Source organism: Carassius carassius, chromosome 19, assembly GCF_963082965.1.
Source record: "Carassius carassius chromosome 19, fCarCar2.1, whole genome shotgun sequence".
Taxonomy (NCBI): domain Eukaryota; kingdom Metazoa; phylum Chordata; class Actinopteri; order Cypriniformes; family Cyprinidae; genus Carassius; species Carassius carassius.
Window position 1 is genome coordinate 21,557,828 of NC_081773.1, and position 19,939 is coordinate 21,577,766.

A 19,939-nucleotide genomic window follows, 5' to 3' on the forward strand; every position below is an offset into this window, starting at 1 on the left:
ACAAGAAGGAAACCACTTCTGAAAAAGATGAACATTACATCATGCCTGAATTTTGCTAGAAGCCTTATGACAAACCTCAAAGCTTTTTTTTTTACTGTGCTCTAAGGACACTAAAATTAAACAGAGTGTCCTGAATGTTTGGTGCTAACCAAATACAACTGCAGCCCTACCTTCATGCTTCAGGGTTGCTTTTCAGTGATTTATGAAGGGACATATTCTGTACTAATAATTTTGATTCAGATGCATGATGGGAGAATGTTTCATAGTGAAAGCTTGCAAACCTCCGGTTGTCCAAGCATAGATGCCCTGTTAAAGAATAACAGGGCTGTTAGACATTGAGAAGAACATAAAGGGCAATAATTTATTCCATAACATAAATCTGATAAACAAAAAAAAAAGAAGAAGAGTAACACTGAACCATGTTGTTACAAGTTCCGCAACAGGGCAGATGACACGTTTGACCCAAAATCACACAAGAACATGGTATGGAGGCATCTTGTTTTGACCACACCTTTCTTTCATATGTTTCATATTTCATATAATAAAACATTAATGATAATACATTTCTCTCTGTACAGTCGTGGCCGAAAGTTTTGAGAATTACATAAATATTAGTTTTCAAAAAGTTTGCTGCTAAACTGCTTTTAGATCTTTGTTTCAGTTGTTTCTGTGATGTACTGAAATATAATTACAAGCACTTCATACGTTTCAAAGGCTTTTATCGACAATTACATGACATTTATGCAAAGAGTCAGTATTTGCAGTGTTGGCCCATCTTTTTCAGGACCTCTGCAATTCGACTGGGCATGTTCTCAATCAACTTCTGGGCCAAATCCTGACTGATAGCAACCCATTCTTTCATAATCACTTCTTGGAGTTTGTCAGAATTAGTGGGTTTTTGTTTGTCCACCCGCCTCTTGAGGATTGACCACAAGTTCTCAATGGGATTAAGATCTGGGGAGTTTCCAGGCCATGGACCCAAAATTTCAACATTCTGGTCCCCGAGCCACTTAGTTATCACTTTTGCCTTATGGCACGGTGCTCCATCGTGCTGGAAAATGCATTGTTCTTCCCCAAACTGTTGTTAGATTGTTGGAAAAAGTTGCTGTTGGAGGGTGTTTTGGTACCATTCTTTATTCATGGCTGTGTTTTTGGGCAGAATTGTGAGTGAGCCCACTCCCTTGGATGAGAAGCAACCCCACACATGAATGGTGTCAGGATGCTTTACTGTTGGCATGACACAGGACTGATGGTAGCGCTCACCTTTTCTTCTCCGGACAAGCCTTTTTCCAGATGCCCCAAACAATCGGAAAGGGGCTTCATCGGAGAATATGACTTTGCCCCAGTCCCCAGCAGTCCATTCACCATACTTTCTGCAGAAGATCAATCTGTCCCTGATGTTTTTTTTTGGAGAGAAGTGGCTTCTTTGCTGCCCTTCTTGACACCAGGCCATCTTCCAAAAGTCTTCGCCTCACTGTGCGTGCAGATGCGCTCACACCTGCCTGCTGCCATTCCTGAGCAAGCTCTGCACTGGTGGCACTCCGATCCCGCAGCTGAATCCTCTTTAGGAGACGATCCTGGCGCTTGCTGGACTTTCTTGGATGCCCTGAAGCCTTCTTTACAAGAATTGAACCTCTTTCCTTGAAGTTCTTGATGATCATATAAATTGTTGATTTAGGTGCAATCTTAGTAGCCACAATATCCTTGCCTGTGAAGCCATTTTTATGCAACGCAATGTTGCATAAAAATTTCTTTGCAGGTCACCATGGTTAACAATGGAAGAACAATGATTTCAAGCATCACCCTCCTTTTAACATGTCAAGTCTGCCATTCTAACCCAATCAGCCTGACATAATGATCTCCAGCCTTATGCTCGTGAGTTAACAAGACGATTACTGAAATGATCTCAGCAGGTCCTTTAATGACAGCAATGAAATGCAGTGGAAAGGTTTTTTTGGGATTAAGTTAATTTTCATGGCAAAGAAGGACTATGCAATTCATCTGATTACTCTTCATAACATTCTGGAGTATATGCAAATTGCTATTATAAAAATTAAAGGCAGCAACTTTTCCAATTTCCAATATTTATGTAATATTGGAAATTGGAAACTTTTGGCCACGACTGTATATACTGCTGCAGTAGATACAGTATTTTACAACTGTAACAATAGTGCTGGTGTTGTGAGCCGCATGCTGTGCTGCCCATGAACGTCTGGCTTAAAATGCGGACATGATCAGCATCACGTCCTGCATGAGATACACACCCAGACAGATGGGTACATAATCTAAAACAAAACTGGAAAGATTATACCATAATTCAGACTGTGAGGAGTGGGTAGGCAATGAAGACTCGGCCCTATGACACTGATTGTTATGGAGATGAGGTACAAGGTTCAAAGTTATCCACCCAAAATCTCCAAGGGTTTCAGGCTAGAACTGAGTCGCCAGTGCAAATATAGCTGGCCATGTGCATTTGATGGCTCTATAAGAAATCTTGAGTGTTGCACTCTTGTCCTTCCTGTGTGATGTGTGGAAGTCTGAGTAATCTTTTCCATCCTGATATTTCCTTTTGCAAAGCTTGTCGGTTTCAAATGTTTCTCTTAGTTCTCTCTTATAATGATTACAAGGCTTTAAAAAAACTACAAAGTCAATGAGGCGACCAAGGCGTCAGTTCTCGCCCAGGGGCAGCGTTACTATACAGTTTTGCGTTTTGATCCTGTCACGATTGGCCGAGCGTACTCCACAAAGTCGTCGATGAGAACAGGCCATGCTCCTGAAACAAAACAAAACATCACATTATTAAAATCCAACATACCCTATATGAGTAAATGCTGCTAAATTATGACTTAAAAAACAATCGCTAAAAATTCAGTCAGAATATCAGCGCACAAAACTAAAAAGTATTGATAATGCACGTCACCTTCTTCATCATAGTTTGACATGTCATCTGCAATCATGCTGCCGAAGTCCAAGAGCAAGTTCCATGTGTCTTTGGGAATTGATCGCTTATGATGCTCCTGCACAAAATAAAGACAGAGACCAGAGAGCATCTAAATTGATTGCTAAAGGAAATTATTCCACTCTGTGGTTATTAATGTGTCGCATAGCAGCCAGATAACCCATTTTCATTTGTATTCGGTGCTAAACAGGATCAAAAGTTCAAATCTGTAATGACTTACCAATAAAAATCTGTTCCAGAGGTCTAGGAACTTAAAACGTCCAGCCAGAACCAGGTTCCAATAGGCTACTGCCATCTCTAAATCTGAAATGGAAAATGACCATTAATACAGACAGTGCTAGAAACCCGAATGAAAACTCACAGAAATGCAGAAAGAAAAGGTGCCCTTACCTAAACCTTTTTGTCCAGGATTCTTGGCAAAGTTGAAGGTGAACTGGTAGAAGTCTTTGAACTTTCCGTTGTCTTTCAGATCCTGTTCTAATCTGGGCAGAAGAGCTCGAAGCTTCTCCGGACTGTCACACCTGCAGATGAAATGAAACGTTTAGGCTCAACATCAGTCTAATCAAAAACTCATTAAAGGTGCTGTTAGCGATTACAGCCTGACTTCTTCAATTCTGCCAATTTGAACTATACAGATTCTCTCAGCAAATCTAAAACGTGCAACATAATCTGAGACACATTTCAGATTGGCTCATTGTTCTGTGGTTCTCAGAGCTGAAGACTGTCACAGAAACAGGTGTTATTTCTCAAGACACCTTTTTTCCAGCGATTCTGTCAGGGAGTAGGACATTTTGTGAGATATTCCCAGAGCACCTTTAATGATATTGCCAACCACCACACAAGCCAAATATTGTCAACAGTGCCCACCCCAGCTCTGTCATGCCCTCAATGAACTCTTTCTTGCTGAATTCACACTGTGTTGCTGCACGGAATTTCCATGCCACAACCAGAACACTGATGCTGGCTGGATCCAGATTGAGGTCATCACAGAACTGTTGAATTCCATCGATCCCAATCTTATTCTCATCCTGGGGATCTGAGGGGGAAAAGCAAAAGACTTAAAAAAAAAACAAAAAAAACAAGAACAAGTGTCTCAGACTTCTAAAAGGAATTCAACATTTACAGGTGCTGGAGGAAGTTTTTCTTTAGGCTTTGCTGGCTCTTCTTCATCTTAGTGGTTTTGGGCTTCACTCTGTGGCATGCAAGCTGCAGATCTTGTTTTATTGCTCTAACAGGAACACCTTATATAGACTTTTTATTTTTCCTCTCAAACTTTATTGTCTTTATTCTAAGTTTAATTCAATTGTTTTGTTCAGAAGTACGTATATGTTTGGTTAAAGTTGCAATGTAACAAAAATAGAGACAAAATCATTTTTCCACATTGTGAGTGAATCTGATCTTCTTGAAAAACTTTGACTTGGTTCATTCAATCAGTGTTTGATTGGATAGAGGAAGATGTGAATGCACGCTGACAGCTTAATATAAAAAAGGAGGGGGGGGGGGTTATGTAAATTAAATGATTTGAGAAGCCTGCCATAAAATCACCAAAGAGAAAGCATGTCATTTCACAGGTAGAGTTATTAAATTTTTATTATATGTTACAAAGTCAAAACATTTTTTACTATTGAAACATAGATGGATGATGCATTTCCATTTCATGCCAACTTTAAGCACCTGCTGAATAAGAACTATATAAAGAAAACTATTATTAGAATAACTATTATTTTTATTATTAGTAACTCAGCAGAACTGCATGACACTGCTGGTTGTGTGATTTCAAAATAAAGGCCCTCACAATTAAATCATATTTCTCAAAAGTAATAGAAAAAAAATGACAGATTGTTTTTAATGAGAAACAAAAGACTAAGAGCACTTTTTAGGATGCATTAATACTCTCGGGAACAGGACAGCAGGCATAATACATAGCCAAATTAAATTAAAACTCACCTTTATATCGATTGTAAAGCTGCTCCAGCTTTTTTCGGTCCACTGAGCTTTTCATGGATTCCTTGTGGTACAAATCTGGGTTCTGAAAGTAGTTATCGGTGGCCACCTCTAGTTTCCAGTCATTCTGAGTGAGGCAGTATACGGCGGTCTTCTCCCCGGCTTGAGTAAAGGACATGAACTGCCGTACCTTGTCCTTTTGGGAGGATTTTAGTTTATGCTGTGTGGACACAAAAGATATGCCCTCAGACATGAATTCAGACAGACGGAGGAATACACTCAGCAGTGTGTACAAACAGACAGAGACACAAACGAACATACAGAGAGAGAAAATTGCACACATTCAGGCACAAGAGTAAAGCTGGCAACTGGAACAACCATAAACAACGTGTTGACCAAACGTCCAGACCTATGTGGCAATTTAAAAGGACATTCTACCGGTTACAGCAAGTTCGACTGAAGCACCAAGCATTTGAGGACCTGTGACAGGCCACTTGCGCTTGGCATGTAATATGAGATGGCAAGCTCAGGGCGGCCAGTGCAAAACAACCGGGTTACCCTACAGTTATTTCCATCGATGCACAGTAAGCTGTTTTACTCTAGTTCTTAAAACGAGTTCAAAAGAACCATTCTGACTGGGCCATCACAAGACACAGAACCAGAACACAATGTTCAAAAAGTTTGACAGCCCACTTAAGACATGTTTATGTTATATTGTTATATTACAATGTGGAAAATAACCAGGATGCTTTTGGGGGCTGGGTTGAAAGGGCAGGGCTAAAAGACTTAAGTTTGACATTTCATAGCTGGGTATGGATGTCACTTAACCCTCCTGTTCAGCAGACATTGACTGCCTGGTTGTTTGGGGTCCCAGAGACCCCTATTGTATGTGTAAAATCACTGTAAACATTTAAAAACATCAGTGGTGTCATTGCATTTCTCAATCAGGTTTTAAACTTGGGGTCTCAATGACACCACAACAGAAATAAGCTTTGTTTTTAACGTAAAACTATTTAATCATAACATCGAGTTGAAAGCTTGTTTATAATCAGATCTGATGCATTTTTGGAAAACCTGATTGTTCGATGTTAAGTACGATTTTGGTGTTAAAATAGGGCTTGGAGGGGCTTTAAAATCCAAAACAGAACATATGTGTTAAAAGCATGCATGCTTTGCTAAAGGAGAGAATAATAATAATCCTCTGATACATTAAGCAGTACATAGTGGATGATTCCAGGACTCATAGGCGCAAAGGTACATGCTGAACTCACTAAATATCAACAACTGACCTTCCTGCCCATACAAAACATACACACTTATGATCATCCTCGGTGCGACGCGCAGACAACAACTCGTGCAAGACGCGGAATATCTACGTTTGCCAGAGCTTCTCCGTCGAACAATGAAGCAGAAAACGTCAGTAATATTTTTAATTTCTATGTCACCTACCATTTTATCACCCACTGTTTGACCAAATTGATACCCAGTGCTCCCATGTACAACTGCGCATGCGTGTGGGCATCAAGGGAATGCGCTAGAACACCAGCGAGTCTGCGCGGTGGAAGCGGTTAAGTAATGGGAGTTGTAGTTCGTAAACGTGCGTTCTGTAGTTTGGAGAATATAAGGTATGACCTATGGGCGTGCTGTGTCTAATTAAAATCTCTCTACCAGAGATGAGTAGTAACAAATGAAAAGTAGTAAACTACATTTTCTGTAGTTTTTCATCTCTCTCGTACAAACTATCGTATGAATCAATTCATTCAGCTCAAATGAACAGAAAATTATTCATTTTAGAAAGTCGATTCGGTCAGACGGTTCATACCTGTTGAGCATCTGTTTATAAATGATTCATTGATTAATTTGAGATTCCGTTTTATTTTTTAGTAGAAATATACAGTAGCGTATGAACGCGTGTTTCGATGCTTTTGCCCCTAGTCTTGTTCATACTTTTTTTAGTAAGCACTTTTTTAATAAAATCATAAAAATGTATACCCTCAGGTTGTGGCACACGTATGTTGTTGCTGTGAAATATTTTATGATTTTTATGTTTATTATGAATGCATCATTTTAGAAAAGTACAAAATCATAATCAGATCAGTTCTGAATTCTGTGTTTTTATTTATTTATTATTATTATTAATGTTATGTATGTTACTACTATGGTCATCTCTCAGTAGCACAATCTGCAGACTCTGCCAGCATAATCTAGCACTGGTTCTGACCAACTTTTGAGCATGTTCAGCTGACCAGTGCAGTATGGCTACCATTGAGTGGATAACAGTATTGAATGTTTAGTGTGAACACCACCAAATGGACTGATTTCAAAACATGTTTCACATATCTATAATATCCTGCCTATAAAAGGTCTGTGCATCTTTCAAGCATGATGTGACTCAAGTTACCTGCTGCTCAAAGTGTTTCTCTTGTAATAAATAAACACAGACAGCATGTGTTGCATGGAGGAGCAAGACCTTCTCTGATTTATGTCATGTGCGGTTATTGGTAATCAAAAGCAGTGTTTACAGTCAGGCATATGACCTTTTTTTAATAAAGGGTGTTGTAATATTGAATTATTTAATTTGTCTATTTTATTGATGCATTTCGATTTTTTTTCTGTATATATTTGTTTCTAAATAATGTTTTTGTTTAACTACTATACCTAATCATATTTATGTTATATTCTATTTTCCAAAAGGTGAAACATCCATCTTCATAGATGTACAGTATTTAACCCAGATAACTTCTTCAAATATGTCCACCCAGAGACGTGAAAATGATAGGGACACGATAATGGTGACACCCTTTTTTGAACTACTTTTTAGTTATCTGTTTGAAACATGCCGTACAGTGTGTTCTAGGGGCAGCATGAATACAGATAAAAAAAAAGTTCCAGAGCCTGCCCCCAAACAGCAACCTAATGACATAGTTTAATTACAGACATTTTAATTTCTTAGTTAGATGATTCATACTTTGTAAATCTTGACCTTTGTTTGCTTCCAAAAATGCATTTTAGAATAGCTCTAATAATAGAGGTGTAAAGTAACTGAATAATAATACTTCACTGCTTAAGTATTATTTTGGAGTATTTGTAACTAAGACATAAAACAGAATTCTTCCATGTTTTGACTGTTAAAACAGAATTCTTGCATGATTTGTAAACATGCAAGAATTCTGTTTTAACAGTCTTAGTCACACACACACACACACACACACACACACACACACACACACACACACACACACACACACACACACACATATATATATATATATATATATATTACAATTTCAAATAGTTTTTAAACGGATTATATCTTATACAAAAAATACAAAAAGGTATTTTTATTCTAACAGGCCAAGTAATTATGTTCGAACTATCCTTTTATTTAAACAAGAATTTATTTGTTTTTATTAATAGAGATTATCTCAAAAAAAATAAAATAAAATAAAAGTAAATAAATAATCTCTTCTCTCTGTTCTAAAAAGTCTATTAAAATGCTAAGAAAAGTTTTTACTTTTTAATGTTAAATAATGAAGTTCAATTAATTGTGGATACTTTTGTTTACTTTTGCTCACATATTTTTGGCTTAGTTTTTAGATTTTAATTGAGTAAATTTCTTGACATAGTATCTGTACTTAAACGTATGTTCAATTTCTCGGTATATTTTACACCCCTTGCCTAATAATAATACAAATAAATAGGAAACAATTTACGTTACAGTGCAACGGGAAGCGGTGTTAATGTACATGTATCGAAATAAAGTGCTTTTAAATGGTTAACTAAACTTAAAAATACTCATAGTAGCTATTATTATATATTTTGAGTCTGATTATCAAAATGTATTAGATATTTTATATACATAAACCTTTCGATTAGTGAGTTTCTCTTCATTATTTACATGCATTCTTACGCACGCCCCGCCTTCAGACGTAGTAGGGTGGGATCCATTGAAATCAACCAATGAGAAAATGTTAACTAAGGTACTGTAGCGTCTCATTCAATCAAAATGTAGTACAGGCGTGGCTTCCGTGTTACACTCCCCCGACGTCACGCGCATTACTGTCCAATCGGATTTCCCGTGGCGTGGACACCGCCAAGCTCAGTTTTACAGACCCAGAGAGGGAGCAGTTTCTACTGTGTGCTCCTCTTCATTCAGCTCTAGACAGTTGAAGGCGGATGCAACCGACCGTAAGTGAGACTAGCGGGGGCTTGGAGACCACGCAGACGAGCTTGCCCGATGTTTTCTGAATTTAGAATTACTCATTGCATAAAGAAGTCGTCGTTTATCTGCGTTTGAAAATGATAAGATAATTTGGCATGAAATAAGTGCGTTTGCCAGCAAAACCGGTCAGTAACCTCACCGTGTATCTGTATACATTTATACATAACGGCATCTATGATCGTTATTCTGTGAACCTCAGTCCGGTTTAATTATCACGTATCGTGAAATATGTGAAATATTGAAACTGTCTGTCTCGAATGGCTTGTGTTAGCCGACAAGCTAACCCATGTCAAGTGCTTCTGTCAGTGGAGTACAATGGGAAATCCTTAATGATCTCTACTCGCATTTGGCCATTGCACGAAAAAGCTACCAAACCAGACGTGTAGCAAACAATAATATGTAGATCCTAGACTGATTATATTAAAGCTGCCCAGATGACCTCGATTTGAGTGGAAGTTAGCTTACTAGCTCGCCTGGTCGCTAGCTAAACAGCTCAATCACATTCGCTCTAAAGCGTGTTTTAAATACTTTAAATACAAATTAAAGGGTTGTTGTTGATTAATTTGTATTAACTGAGGGGTTTATTAACTAGATGATAATTAGTTTAGGTCGTCATATTGTAGCTGTCACTTCAGCTAGCAGGCTATTAAAGCATCACTGCATGATGGCTTTGCTTTAGCTTCCATGTAAAATGGCTGCCAGACATTAAACCAAATCCATCCTGTTAGTTATGTTAGTTAGTAAACAATTAAGTCAAATTTTGAACTATTGTTTTCCATTTTTGAAGGACTGTCTGTCGTCTAAACACATGCTGTAGCGAAGCCAATGAATTTTTACCCTCCAGCAGAATTGTGTTATGACTCTCAGCTCTTGCTGCATATAATGGGTCTTTTCTATATACTGTTCCTAAGATTAAATATAGAAAATAGTTGTAAAAGAAATCTATAATTGTCGTTATTTTCTGAAACCATGCACGAGGATTTTACAGTTGCCATGCGTCTTTTATGTGCATGCTTATAACATCCGCATCCATTTTGGGTTTCATGAATGTGCCCCGATCTTACAATCAAACATCTTCTAAGTGCAAGCTCGTTCCAAAAGGATGACCATTCACTGCACATGGGTTTTATTTGTCATATTATGTGATTTATCTTTGTTTCCTGTTTGAGAGATGGGCTTCAGACCTCCTCTTCCTCTGTCCTCTTGCTAACTGGCTATGCCAACAAAAACAGCACCTAAGAAGGCAAAGGGCTTCAGGACTGTAAGTTCAGAGGAAAGTTTACACACTTCATTTCCAGGTGGTCATTTAAGTCCGATCCTTTCGCAAAACGGTACGAGCACATGCACAATACTCGATCTGGTCGCATTTAAGCAGGAGGGGTACGTTTTGATCACATTTAAAGCAGGGTTTCGGTGCAAAACGTGTTTGAAAGGCAGCTAGCTAACTGGGCTAACACGCTTTATTATAGGACATACTGCTTCGATGCATTATATATGACGCGGAAAGTATAAACGAAAAAACGAATTTTCGTTCTGCTTTATGCGTTTATGTGGTTTTTATAACTTGGGACACTGTTCATATTTCCTATATTTAAGGGCCCATTGCTTTTGCAAAAAAGTTACTTAAATCGACAGTAACTGTTGCATATAGATGCCTTTCAGAAGATTGCATGAGTGCACGAGTTGAAATTTCGATGTTAAAAGAGATGGAAAGATTCGTCGAGGTCTTTTGTCTGGTAATATAAGCTGCACGAGTGCTGGAAGAAAATCGATGGGCCTCGTTTTCATCAACTATGGCTGTGTCTCAAAACCTTGTGAGCTACCTACCTAGACAGCTTTTTAAATGAAGTGAACTGTGTGGTAAAGAGCCCAGATCTTCGTCTATTCACACTGTCCTTGGGCTTGAAAGAGGACTCCAATCTCATTTTAGTCCGCCTTACCTGTGACATAGTTTCAGTCCATTTCACGCACACTAGCAAGAGTGCTGTTGTGCAGAATGTCAGCATATGACCAGAATATCAGATGATTGCAAGTTTACTGTACTGTTGCATAAAAGCAACATCATACAGGTAATCAGTATTAAGTAAAGGGAACCAAACCATCAGGTGTTTTATACAGGTCATTATCATCTAGTAAAACCATCGAGTTTTTTTTCCTTTGAATGTCTTAAAATATGTATGTTTAATCTTATAACATTTTGATATGAAAATCTATGTAATGTTTACGTAATTATACCTATAATAATAATAATATAAATTTGCTGAACCTTTGTTTGAACCCCTCTATAATGCCTAATAATGTTTCCTTGGTGGTTTTCAGACATGCAGACACTTTTTTTAAATTATTTTTTTATTATATAATTTATTGTGATCATTTATGTAGCATTTTGCATGAATCCTGGTCCTGTTTTGTTCACAGAGTGGTTTTCATGAAGGCAAACCTGAAGTCTATCTGTCTGAACTGTTCTTCTGTGAATCTGTTCATAGATCAAAAACCACCCAAAACTGAGATATACTTGTTTGAAATCCCATTGATCATTGCATCCTTTTGGCAGTTTTGGCAAATGAAAACTTTCCTCATTAGTCACTTTCTCTGCGAGAAACGAAGATTTGTGTAGTAACCTTGGTTACAGTCTTCAAGTGTCCTCAGCTTTTGTGCCAAAATGGTTTCATTTCTGTTTCAGAGACATTTTGTTGTGGAAATTTGGCTCAGGGTTTTCAGCTAGACCCGGCATCTATTCCTCAGCCCCTGGGAACATGGCCAAAGATGTAAGTATTCTCTAGCTTTATTAGATGTAATCGACTGAAAATAGAGTGTAAGTCATTGAGTTGATGGTCATCTTGTTCTCCACAGGCTGGTCTGATTGAGGCCAATGGGGAGCTGAAGGTCTTCATTGATCAGAACATGAGCCCTGCCAAAGGTAAGAGGAGCATTAAGAGTTTGTGAAGATAATGGTGCACTGCATCAGCAGCTGAAGTTTTTGTAGATATTCAAGAATGTTTGATCCTCCAGTAATGCTTCACAAAAGCCCAAAAACCTGTTTGACCTTACGTAGCGCTGCATTAAGATGTCCTCTGTGAATAATACCCTTGCAGGTGTGCTGTCTTTGGTAGCGGTGCATCCACAGTCAGTGGTGGTTGGAAAACAGCTGTTGCCAAAAACTCTGGGCCCTTCCAACGTGAACATTGCACCTCACATGGTAAGTTTTGAATGGAGTTTGATTGCATAAAACACTAAAATGTAAAGATCACATAAGCGTTATTCACACCGCACTCAACTCTGATTAGTTTTTCAGGTTTAATCTCCTGTCTTTCCACACTCTTAAACAGCCAATGCTTTAATAGGATGTGTTTGTTCTAACATTGTTTCCAGTTTTATGTTACTTTTAAAGGGCTCAAAAAGAGCAAAAGACTGTTCTAAAGATTTTGTGAATGTTTTGAAAAGTCTCTTATGATCGCCAAGGTTTTATAATATTGTGAAATATTATAAAAATCTAAAATAGTTTTTCTTAATAAAATTATAAACATTTTAAGATGTCTTCTGTGTCACATGTCTTCAACCATCTTTTTTAATATGCTGATTTGGTGCTTAAGAAACAATTATTATTATTTTCATTGTTGAAAAGAGTTGTTCTGCTTAACATTTATTTGTGGAACCCCCCCCCCACCCCCACCCCCCCCCCCCAAGATTCTGAATAGAAAGTCCAAAAGAACATCATTAATTTGAAATGGAAAACTTTTGAAATATTATCAATGTATTTGCCACATTTCATGCATCCTTGTTTAATAAAAGTATGAATTTCTTTAAAAACAAAAGGAATCTTACCCAAATATTTCAAATGGTGGTGTATATCTTTAAGGCTCTGAAAAGCATATGCTATTATATAGCAGTATATGGTTTTCACTAAACAGTTTTTTTTTGCTGAATGGCCTTTTTATGCCTTTTAGTTTTACTCTATGACAGCCGTAAACGTCATTGGTCTATTGAGCCAAACATTACTGGTTTAATTTTCTATCCATTTTAACAGTTGCTTACATGATGATCAAAAATGTAAGATCATCATGTAGGAAACTCAACCTTTAGCAAAATTGGGCAAGTCACATTTCTGTCAACTGGCACGAAACTTACTTTGGACATGGGCCAGTGTTTTATGTATATTAGCTGAAGTCATGATGTTGAACACACACCATCTCCTGAACGAAGAAAGAGAGTCATTTGAATTCTGATCCAGCAGTTCAGGGTTAAACAGATTTCCAAGAATGGTTATGTTTAGTTCACAGTTTTATTAATCCACATGGTGCAACACGTAGTAATCGCTGAAGGAGTGAGGTACAGTATATCCTTCTCAGGGATGGAGTTTACAACAGCTTTAATATATCCAAGGGATGCTGCTTTTAATTGCTGGAGAGATTTGAAGCAGGCTTCCCATAACAACTAAACAATTTTACCAACTAGTTTAGAAGAGAGAAATTGTTGGCTCGTTTAACTGACGCTTGCTGTTTAGCCACCTGCATATTCACAGCAGCTGTTGTTAATTCCTTGCCATATGTCAGTGAGAATTGGAAAAATGTCATATGCGGCCAGCATAAAAAAGAAACCTGATAGTCTGCATTTGTCCTAATTGAATAAATGTTCACCTTCCTTAACATCACACATTTTTCGTTTAGAATTCATCATAGTAAAGATCTGTTTAATATCATAACAGATACTTTGGTAGCAAGCATTGTATGCTCTTTTTATGTTTGCCGTATTGTCTCCTAAACCACAGGTCATCAGCACACCTCAGAGGCCCAGTGGCTCCAATGTAATCCTAATGAACAGCCCACACACACCCAGCTCTCAGTTTATCACCCAGAGTCAACCATCGGAAGCGTCTCCGTGGTCCTCAGGGTAAATCTTACTTGAGCAGGCTACTTCAGAACATGTAATGACATTTCTATTTCAGAAATGGATTCAGTGGTGCATTTCTGGTCTTGAATGCTTTGTATTTTTGTCTTCAGAACGGGTTCAAAATACAAACATGGTCAATCACCTGTGCAAGGAACATATTATATCTAAATGTCAAAATATTAACCGGTTTTACAATTTGTTTACATGAGACAAATTAATAGCACATTTATTATTCTGTGGCAGCTTTGTAGAATATTTTTACTTCATCCTTTTTTCAAAATGTAAAGAGAAAGTTTGATAAATAGCCTTTTTTATAGCTTGATTATAATTGTGTAAATAAGTTTTGTTGTTGCTACTATTGTTATTGGCTACAGTAAGAATAAGATGCAAACAATTAATGATTTTAGGGATGGAACAAAATTATAATTTAATTCTTTTTTTAGTGTTTACATGGATTATAAAAAAATATGAATGATTAACTAATAGTAATTATCATTATATCCAGTCATTTACATAACATGACTTAAAATGTCGGATAGGACACCCAAGATATACATTTTTACCATCAAGAGAAATTTCCCCAAAGTGCCCATTAGGGCTGTCACTTTTTATTCGATATTCGAATATGCATTCGAACATGATGTGAAATATTCGTAATCGAACTATAAATAAAATATCCGGTTTTTGTAAAATGCCATGTGTAGCGCATTTTTTACAGTCTATGATTAGACCGTTTGTTTTTTTATTTTATTCTTTGCCATATTACCCAGTAGAAGGCACTGTAGACGTATTGTAGCGTAGGCCCATGACCAAATCAAACGAATAATAGCTAGTAGCCAGGCACGTCTGTGCGCTCCGAACGTGTGTTCTCCACCGCGGGGAACATTGTAAATAAAAAGAGTCTTACTTAATCCAGATCAAGTTGATAGACTGGTGTTTCTTGCAAACAATTTAATTTTTCTCAAAAGTGACAGCCCTAAATTCCCACAAAGCAGCAGCTTTTGTCATCTAGCATAATGTTAAATATTGTGCAATAATTTGGTTTTTGTTCTGCTTTTCCTCAGAAAGCGGGGTAAGAAGGGGGAGAAGAATGGGAAAGGCCTCAGACATTTCTCAATGAAGGTTTGCGAAAAGGTCCAGCGGAAGGGTGTCACAACCTACAACGAGGTCGCTGATGAGCTTGTGGCCGAGTTCAGCTCTGGTGATAATCATATCTCCCCTAATGATGCGGTAAGCCTCTTCCTGTGGCTAGGCATTGATCCACAGCTTTATTTGTTGTGTGCAGAAGACGTGCAGCTTTTTAAACCGATTAAAGAGTTGCTCATTCACATTTATCTTCAATGAATAGTGCTCCACTTTCAGTGTGTCATCCATTTTCAGCATGTGTATGACCAGAAGAACATTCGGCGGCGTGTGTACGATGCACTCAATGTGCTGATGGCCATGAACATCATCTCCAAAGAGAAAAAAGAGATCAAATGGATTGGCCTGCCCACAAACTCTGCTCAGGAGTGCCAGAACCTGGAGGTGGAGAGGCAAAGACGTTTGGAGAGAATCAAACAAAAACAGTCGCAACTTCAAGAACTCATCTTACAGGTGAGAAGATATCCTTTGTCTTAGAATAATTATTTTGACAGTGAACTTGTTTTGAAAGTGCGTGTGTTTCAATTGCAGCAAATTGCCTTCAAGAACCTTGTTCAGCGGAACCGCCAGAGGGAACAACAGACAAAAAGGCCCCCACCTGCCAACTCGGTCATTCACTTGCCATTTATCATCGTAAACACCAGCAAGAAAACCGTCATTGACTGCAGCATCTCCAATGACAAGTATGAAATCAAAAGCCAGAGCATTTAGGCTTTTGGGAACCTGACTCGAGTATCAGAGATCCTTACTTACACACCTTTTCTCATTATTTGTGATCAGGTTTGAGTACCTCTTCAACTTCGATAGCATGTTCGAGATTCATGATGACATTGAGGTGTTGAAGCGCATGGGCATGGCTTGCGGTCTCGAGGTGGGCAAGTGCTCTGCTGAGGACCTGAAGACTGCCAGAAGCTTGGTGCCCAAAGCACTGGAGCCCTATGTCACAGGTTAGTACCAGCTGGTCACCAGAGTATTGTCAGATTATAAAAATGAAGTTTTGTGACTGTAAAGGTCACATATTTCATTTGATGGGTATTTTTGCGTGCAGAAATGGCGCAGGGGCCTATTAGTAATGTCTACATGACGGGGACTTCGTCTGCTAACGGAGGCCGTTGTCATGTTGGGAGGTGAGTTTCTTTTCAACTTCCAGTTGTTCATTAATAAAATGGAGTTGGAAACAAGAGTAGCTAGTGATTCAGGTTACATTATGACAGTTCCCAGTAATGTACTACTGTTCAAAAATTTAGTGCATTAAATTGATCAAAAGTGACAGTGATGATAATTTTTTTAATAAAAGATTTATGTCAAATAAATGCTGTTATTTTGAACTTTTAATTGACCAAAGAATCCTGGAAATAATTAGGGATTTTACACTGGCACATTAGAATGATTTATGATGACCCATGGGACACTGAAGAGTGTCAGAGTGATACAGAAAACAAAGTAGTGTGACATTTTTCTGTATTACCAGGGCTCCATGCTTGCTTTTCTTTTTAGGATCACTTGTGCTTCTAATTTAAAAAAAATGTAGGAGCACATAAAAAAAATGTCATTAGCACCTTGTAATCAATCAACAATTCTGATTTTTAAAAAAAATTAGCCTTTTTTTTATTTTTTTAATTACGGGGTGATAATTGACTCCTTAAAGTGATTTACAGAACATTTGTGTAATGTAATAAATTGTAATGGCATTTTTCTAATTTTCTAATCTAAAATGTCATCTTTAATGTTGAAAATTCCTGTAGCAAATAATGCTACTAGGGGGCATGGTTCAATATCTAAAATAAAACATTCAGAAGTTGATTTGTAAATGAATGCCCAGAAAGAAATCAATGCTGGGCAAAGCCAAAAAGTATGATAAAGAGTAGCTAGACCTTGTCGACACTGGCACAGTCAATTTGGCCTTTGTCCAGTACTCTCTATGAAACAAGGTATGTACAGGACAAAGGGCCTTGGACCATTCCTGATAAGAATTCCATTATTTTAGAGAGGGGTGAAAAGCCTGACTGCATAATAAATTAAAAAAAAGTTTTAGAAATATTGGAGACCGTACCTTTAAGGAGTTTTGTAGGAGGTGCATAAGGGAAATTTCACCAGTCTGAAGATATATATATATATATATATATATATATATATATATATATATAAGGTGGAGGGAAAGAATTTCAGTGAATAGTGACTTGCATTTTGGCCACAAAACTATCAATAAAGACTTGAAATATAGCATGCATGCACTATGGACTGATTATGTGTGGTTTAATTTTTGGAGTACTTTTTCACGCTTTCTTTTCTACCAGGTACAACAGTGTGGTATTTCAGCGTTTCACTTTCCTCTGTTTCTCTGACAGTGACGGTGGGGCAGACGGCACGATGGCCTCCAGTTCAAACGGCTCTCGGGTGGAGACCCCCGTCTCTTACATGGGCGAGGACGATGACGACGACGATGATGAATTTGACGAAAACGATGACGAGGACTAAGCCCGTCCTCGTTCAGCCTGTCCTTCGTGCACAAGTTCTTCCAGCTGCCATGTCTGAGGATTGATCAACCACATCGCTCTTTTGTTTTTTTCCTCTTCTGCAACTCGCCCTTTCTTTCACTCTCTGTCTGAGAAGGGCATTGAAGAACACGGGCTTTAATAGGATGAGTTGTTTTCATCCTCATCTTTCTGAGCTCAGGACAAGCCACATCATCACAGGCTGTGTGCTCTGCCTGCTGGGAATACTAGTTTTCAGCTGAAGGACTTTGCTGAAGTTTAGAGGTGTCGCAGCATTCCTACTGGATGTCATCATGCGTGACCCTCTGATACCTTCCCTCCTTAAGAAACCCCCACTTGCGTACAGCGAGCTGTTGGAAAATGTTGTGTGATCTTTGTGTGAAGTAGTTCTCTTCTGTTTTTGAATGATCTTTTTGTTGTTGTGGTTTTTGAACTTGCTGGCTTGATTTGCATTCTGATGATTCGGAGACTAATGAATCGAAGAACCTACAAAGCCGGCTGCTATTTTTTTGCCCCATAGAGGGGCAGGTCTTTGGACGTGTGGACTCTTTTTCATATGTTGACCTGATTTCTTGCAGGCTTTTTTTTGTAGAATCTCTCTCTCTTTCTCTCCTCCCGTGTGTGTGTTCAGCTCCTCAGCGTTCTGCTTTTTTGGAGGACTCTGAGAAATGTCTTTTTTAGTTTCATTTGTTCTCTTTTGGTTTCTGAGCTTCAAAGGCCGACCTGGCCTAGAGACACTGGAGAACATCGGAGAAACTTAACTACCTTAAAGCGGTTATAGACATATAAAATGCTATTAAGATTGGTTTCTAGTGTCCTCTCTCCGCGTCAGTAATGCATCGAAGCGTGTAAGATTATTGTTGTGTATTAAAAAGATCTCTCTCGACTTCCCTTTAAAAAAATGTCCTTAAAAAAAACAAACAAAAAAAAAACCACCTGAATCCTTGTACTGACTCCTCAAAGTAACTTTTCTGTAATCTAATATAAGTTTCAAATTTAAATATAAAGAATGTTTTAAGAATTCAAACTCGTGTTTATTTGCGACACTAATGTTCTACTACTAATTTCAATAAACTTTATTTTATATATGTGCCTAGTGTGACTAGATCTGCGTTCAGGAAGTTGACATTGCAAAATGTTTTCGAATTCTTTCCCCATAGTGTTTGAGACACTGTTGGTGCCTCTCTTTAGTTGAGAATATTTGTACTATTAGAGAATGTTAAAGCGGTAATTTCCAGACATGGGAAAGTAATAGACATATCTATTTTAAATTATTTTTCTTGTTTATGCTCTCCTCTGACATGTTTTGGTATTATATTGCTCACTGGGAGTGTTTTATCACTGTAAGTGGAGAGGTTTTGCAAATTTCAGATTTTTGTCATGTTACCAAGTATGACAGAACAGTCCCTGTGTGATCCAGAGTCAAGCCCCCTTCAGGACACTCCTTCCTGTCATTTCTTTCTTTATTATTCTGTTTGCCACAGCTGTAAACAAGTCCTCTTATTCCCTGAGTGAAGTCTCCCAGGAGCTTGTCTTTTTTTTTTCAAAGTTATTTGAGAGACTGTTAGCTTGGGAACTGTTTAGACGAGCCTAATGTCAGTTTGTCTTTTTGTTTTCACACTTTTCCTTGAGGGTGACTTTATTAAAATAGGATTTGTTGTTGTTTATTATCTTGTCTTGTCACATACACTATACTTATTTACTTATGTGATGGCGAAGCTGAATATTCAGCATCTGTAACTCTAGGCTTCAGTGTCACATGATCATTCAGAAAATCATTCTAATATGCTGATTTTGTGCTCAATTATTATTTTTTTCATTTTGAAAATGGTTGTGCTGCTTTAATATTTTCCTGGAAACAAAATTATTAATTTATAATTAAAATACAAGTTTAGGATAATTTTGACAGAAAAAGCTTTAGAATTTATCATATGTTAATGTAGAAAATCTTGTAATATAACATGTTAGTTTGTTTGCTGGTTTTTATTGTATTCGTTATACTTTTTTTTTTTTTATTATTGTTTTAGCCATTAAAATAGCCCAAGATGCTGACATGGCATTAAATAAATATATACCACTACTACTATGATTATTAAAAGACACTAATAATTTACTTAAAGCAAAAGTTTTACTGACCACAAGCTTTTGAACTGTAGAGTAGATTTAGGGAGAAGATTAGGACTTTGCACCATGTTGCAAACGCAATACAATTTTAATAACAGTTAACAATGATAGTATTAATGATTATACATAATAAATTGGGGAACAATTTTTTTTTTTGAAATT

At 37.6% G+C, this 19,939-nt stretch overlaps 2 protein-coding genes across 9 annotated transcripts; one reads left to right on the forward strand and one right to left on the reverse strand.

The window, feature by feature from the left end:
• Positions 1–347: 347 nt before the first annotated feature.
• Positions 348–6,476, reverse strand: LOC132095379 (DCN1-like protein 2). Of its 6 annotated transcripts, none has more exons than XM_059500297.1 (9): positions 6,353–6,371; positions 5,694–5,803; positions 4,907–5,123; positions 3,827–3,995; positions 3,350–3,480; positions 3,180–3,262; positions 2,921–3,017; positions 2,121–2,773; positions 348–568 (listed from the first exon to the last, which is right to left on the reverse strand). In XM_059500297.1, exons 2-8 carry the CDS (start codon positions 5,700–5,702, stop codon positions 2,694–2,696), a joined length of 786 nt encoding a protein of 261 aa, XP_059356280.1. In that variant the 5' UTR covers positions 5,703–5,803; positions 6,353–6,371; the 3' UTR covers positions 348–568; positions 2,121–2,693. The 6 variants fall into 6 exon arrangements, with proteins under 6 accessions (XP_059356280.1, XP_059356279.1, XP_059356281.1 ...); XM_059500296.1 differs by lacking the exon at positions 6,353–6,371 and adding an exon at positions 6,193–6,312; XM_059500298.1 differs by lacking the exon at positions 5,694–5,803 and having other exon boundaries at positions 6,353–6,476.
• Positions 6,477–8,943: 2,467 nt separating this feature from the next.
• LOC132095381 (transcription factor Dp-1-like) lies at positions 8,944–19,320 on the forward strand. Of its 3 annotated transcripts, none has more exons than XM_059500300.1 (11): positions 8,944–9,091; positions 11,809–11,893; positions 11,979–12,045; positions 12,221–12,324; positions 13,894–14,015; positions 15,080–15,245; positions 15,396–15,611; positions 15,690–15,841; positions 15,939–16,105; positions 16,207–16,285; positions 17,507–19,320. In XM_059500300.1, the coding sequence occupies exons 2-11, from the start codon at positions 11,882–11,884 to the stop codon at positions 17,634–17,636; spliced, it is 1,215 nt and encodes a 404-aa protein (XP_059356283.1). In that variant the 5' UTR covers positions 8,944–9,091; positions 11,809–11,881; the 3' UTR covers positions 17,637–19,320. The 3 variants fall into 3 exon arrangements, with proteins under 3 accessions (XP_059356283.1, XP_059356285.1, XP_059356284.1); XM_059500302.1 differs by lacking the exon at positions 8,944–9,091 and adding an exon at positions 10,171–10,386; XM_059500301.1 differs by lacking the exon at positions 8,944–9,091 and adding an exon at positions 10,318–10,456.
• Positions 19,321–19,939: the final 619 nt, after the last annotated feature.

What these genes read in the sequence shown, in the direction of transcription:
- LOC132095379 (XM_059500294.1), bottom strand. Translation starts at nt 5,246, where the DNA reads ATGTGTGCAATTTTCTCTCTCTGTATGTTCGTTTGTGTCTCTGTCTGT. An exon ending in GAGGGCATGACAGAGCTGGG is followed by an intron (nt 3,481 to 3,826) that starts GTGGGCACTGTT and finishes TTTCATCTGCAG; the next exon opens with GTGTGACAGTCCGGAGAAGC. An exon ending in GTCAAACTATGATGAAGAAG is followed by an intron (nt 2,774 to 2,920) that starts GTGACGTGCATT and finishes GTTTTGTTTCAG; the next exon opens with GAGCATGGCCTGTTCTCATC.
- LOC132095381 (XM_059500300.1), top strand. An exon ending in GCGTCTCCGTGGTCCTCAGG is followed by an intron (nt 14,016 to 15,079) that starts GTAAATCTTACT and finishes GCTTTTCCTCAG; the next exon opens with AAAGCGGGGTAAGAAGGGGG. An exon ending in GGCCGTTGTCATGTTGGGAG is followed by an intron (nt 16,286 to 17,506) that starts GTGAGTTTCTTT and finishes TTTCTCTGACAG; the next exon opens with TGACGGTGGGGCAGACGGCA.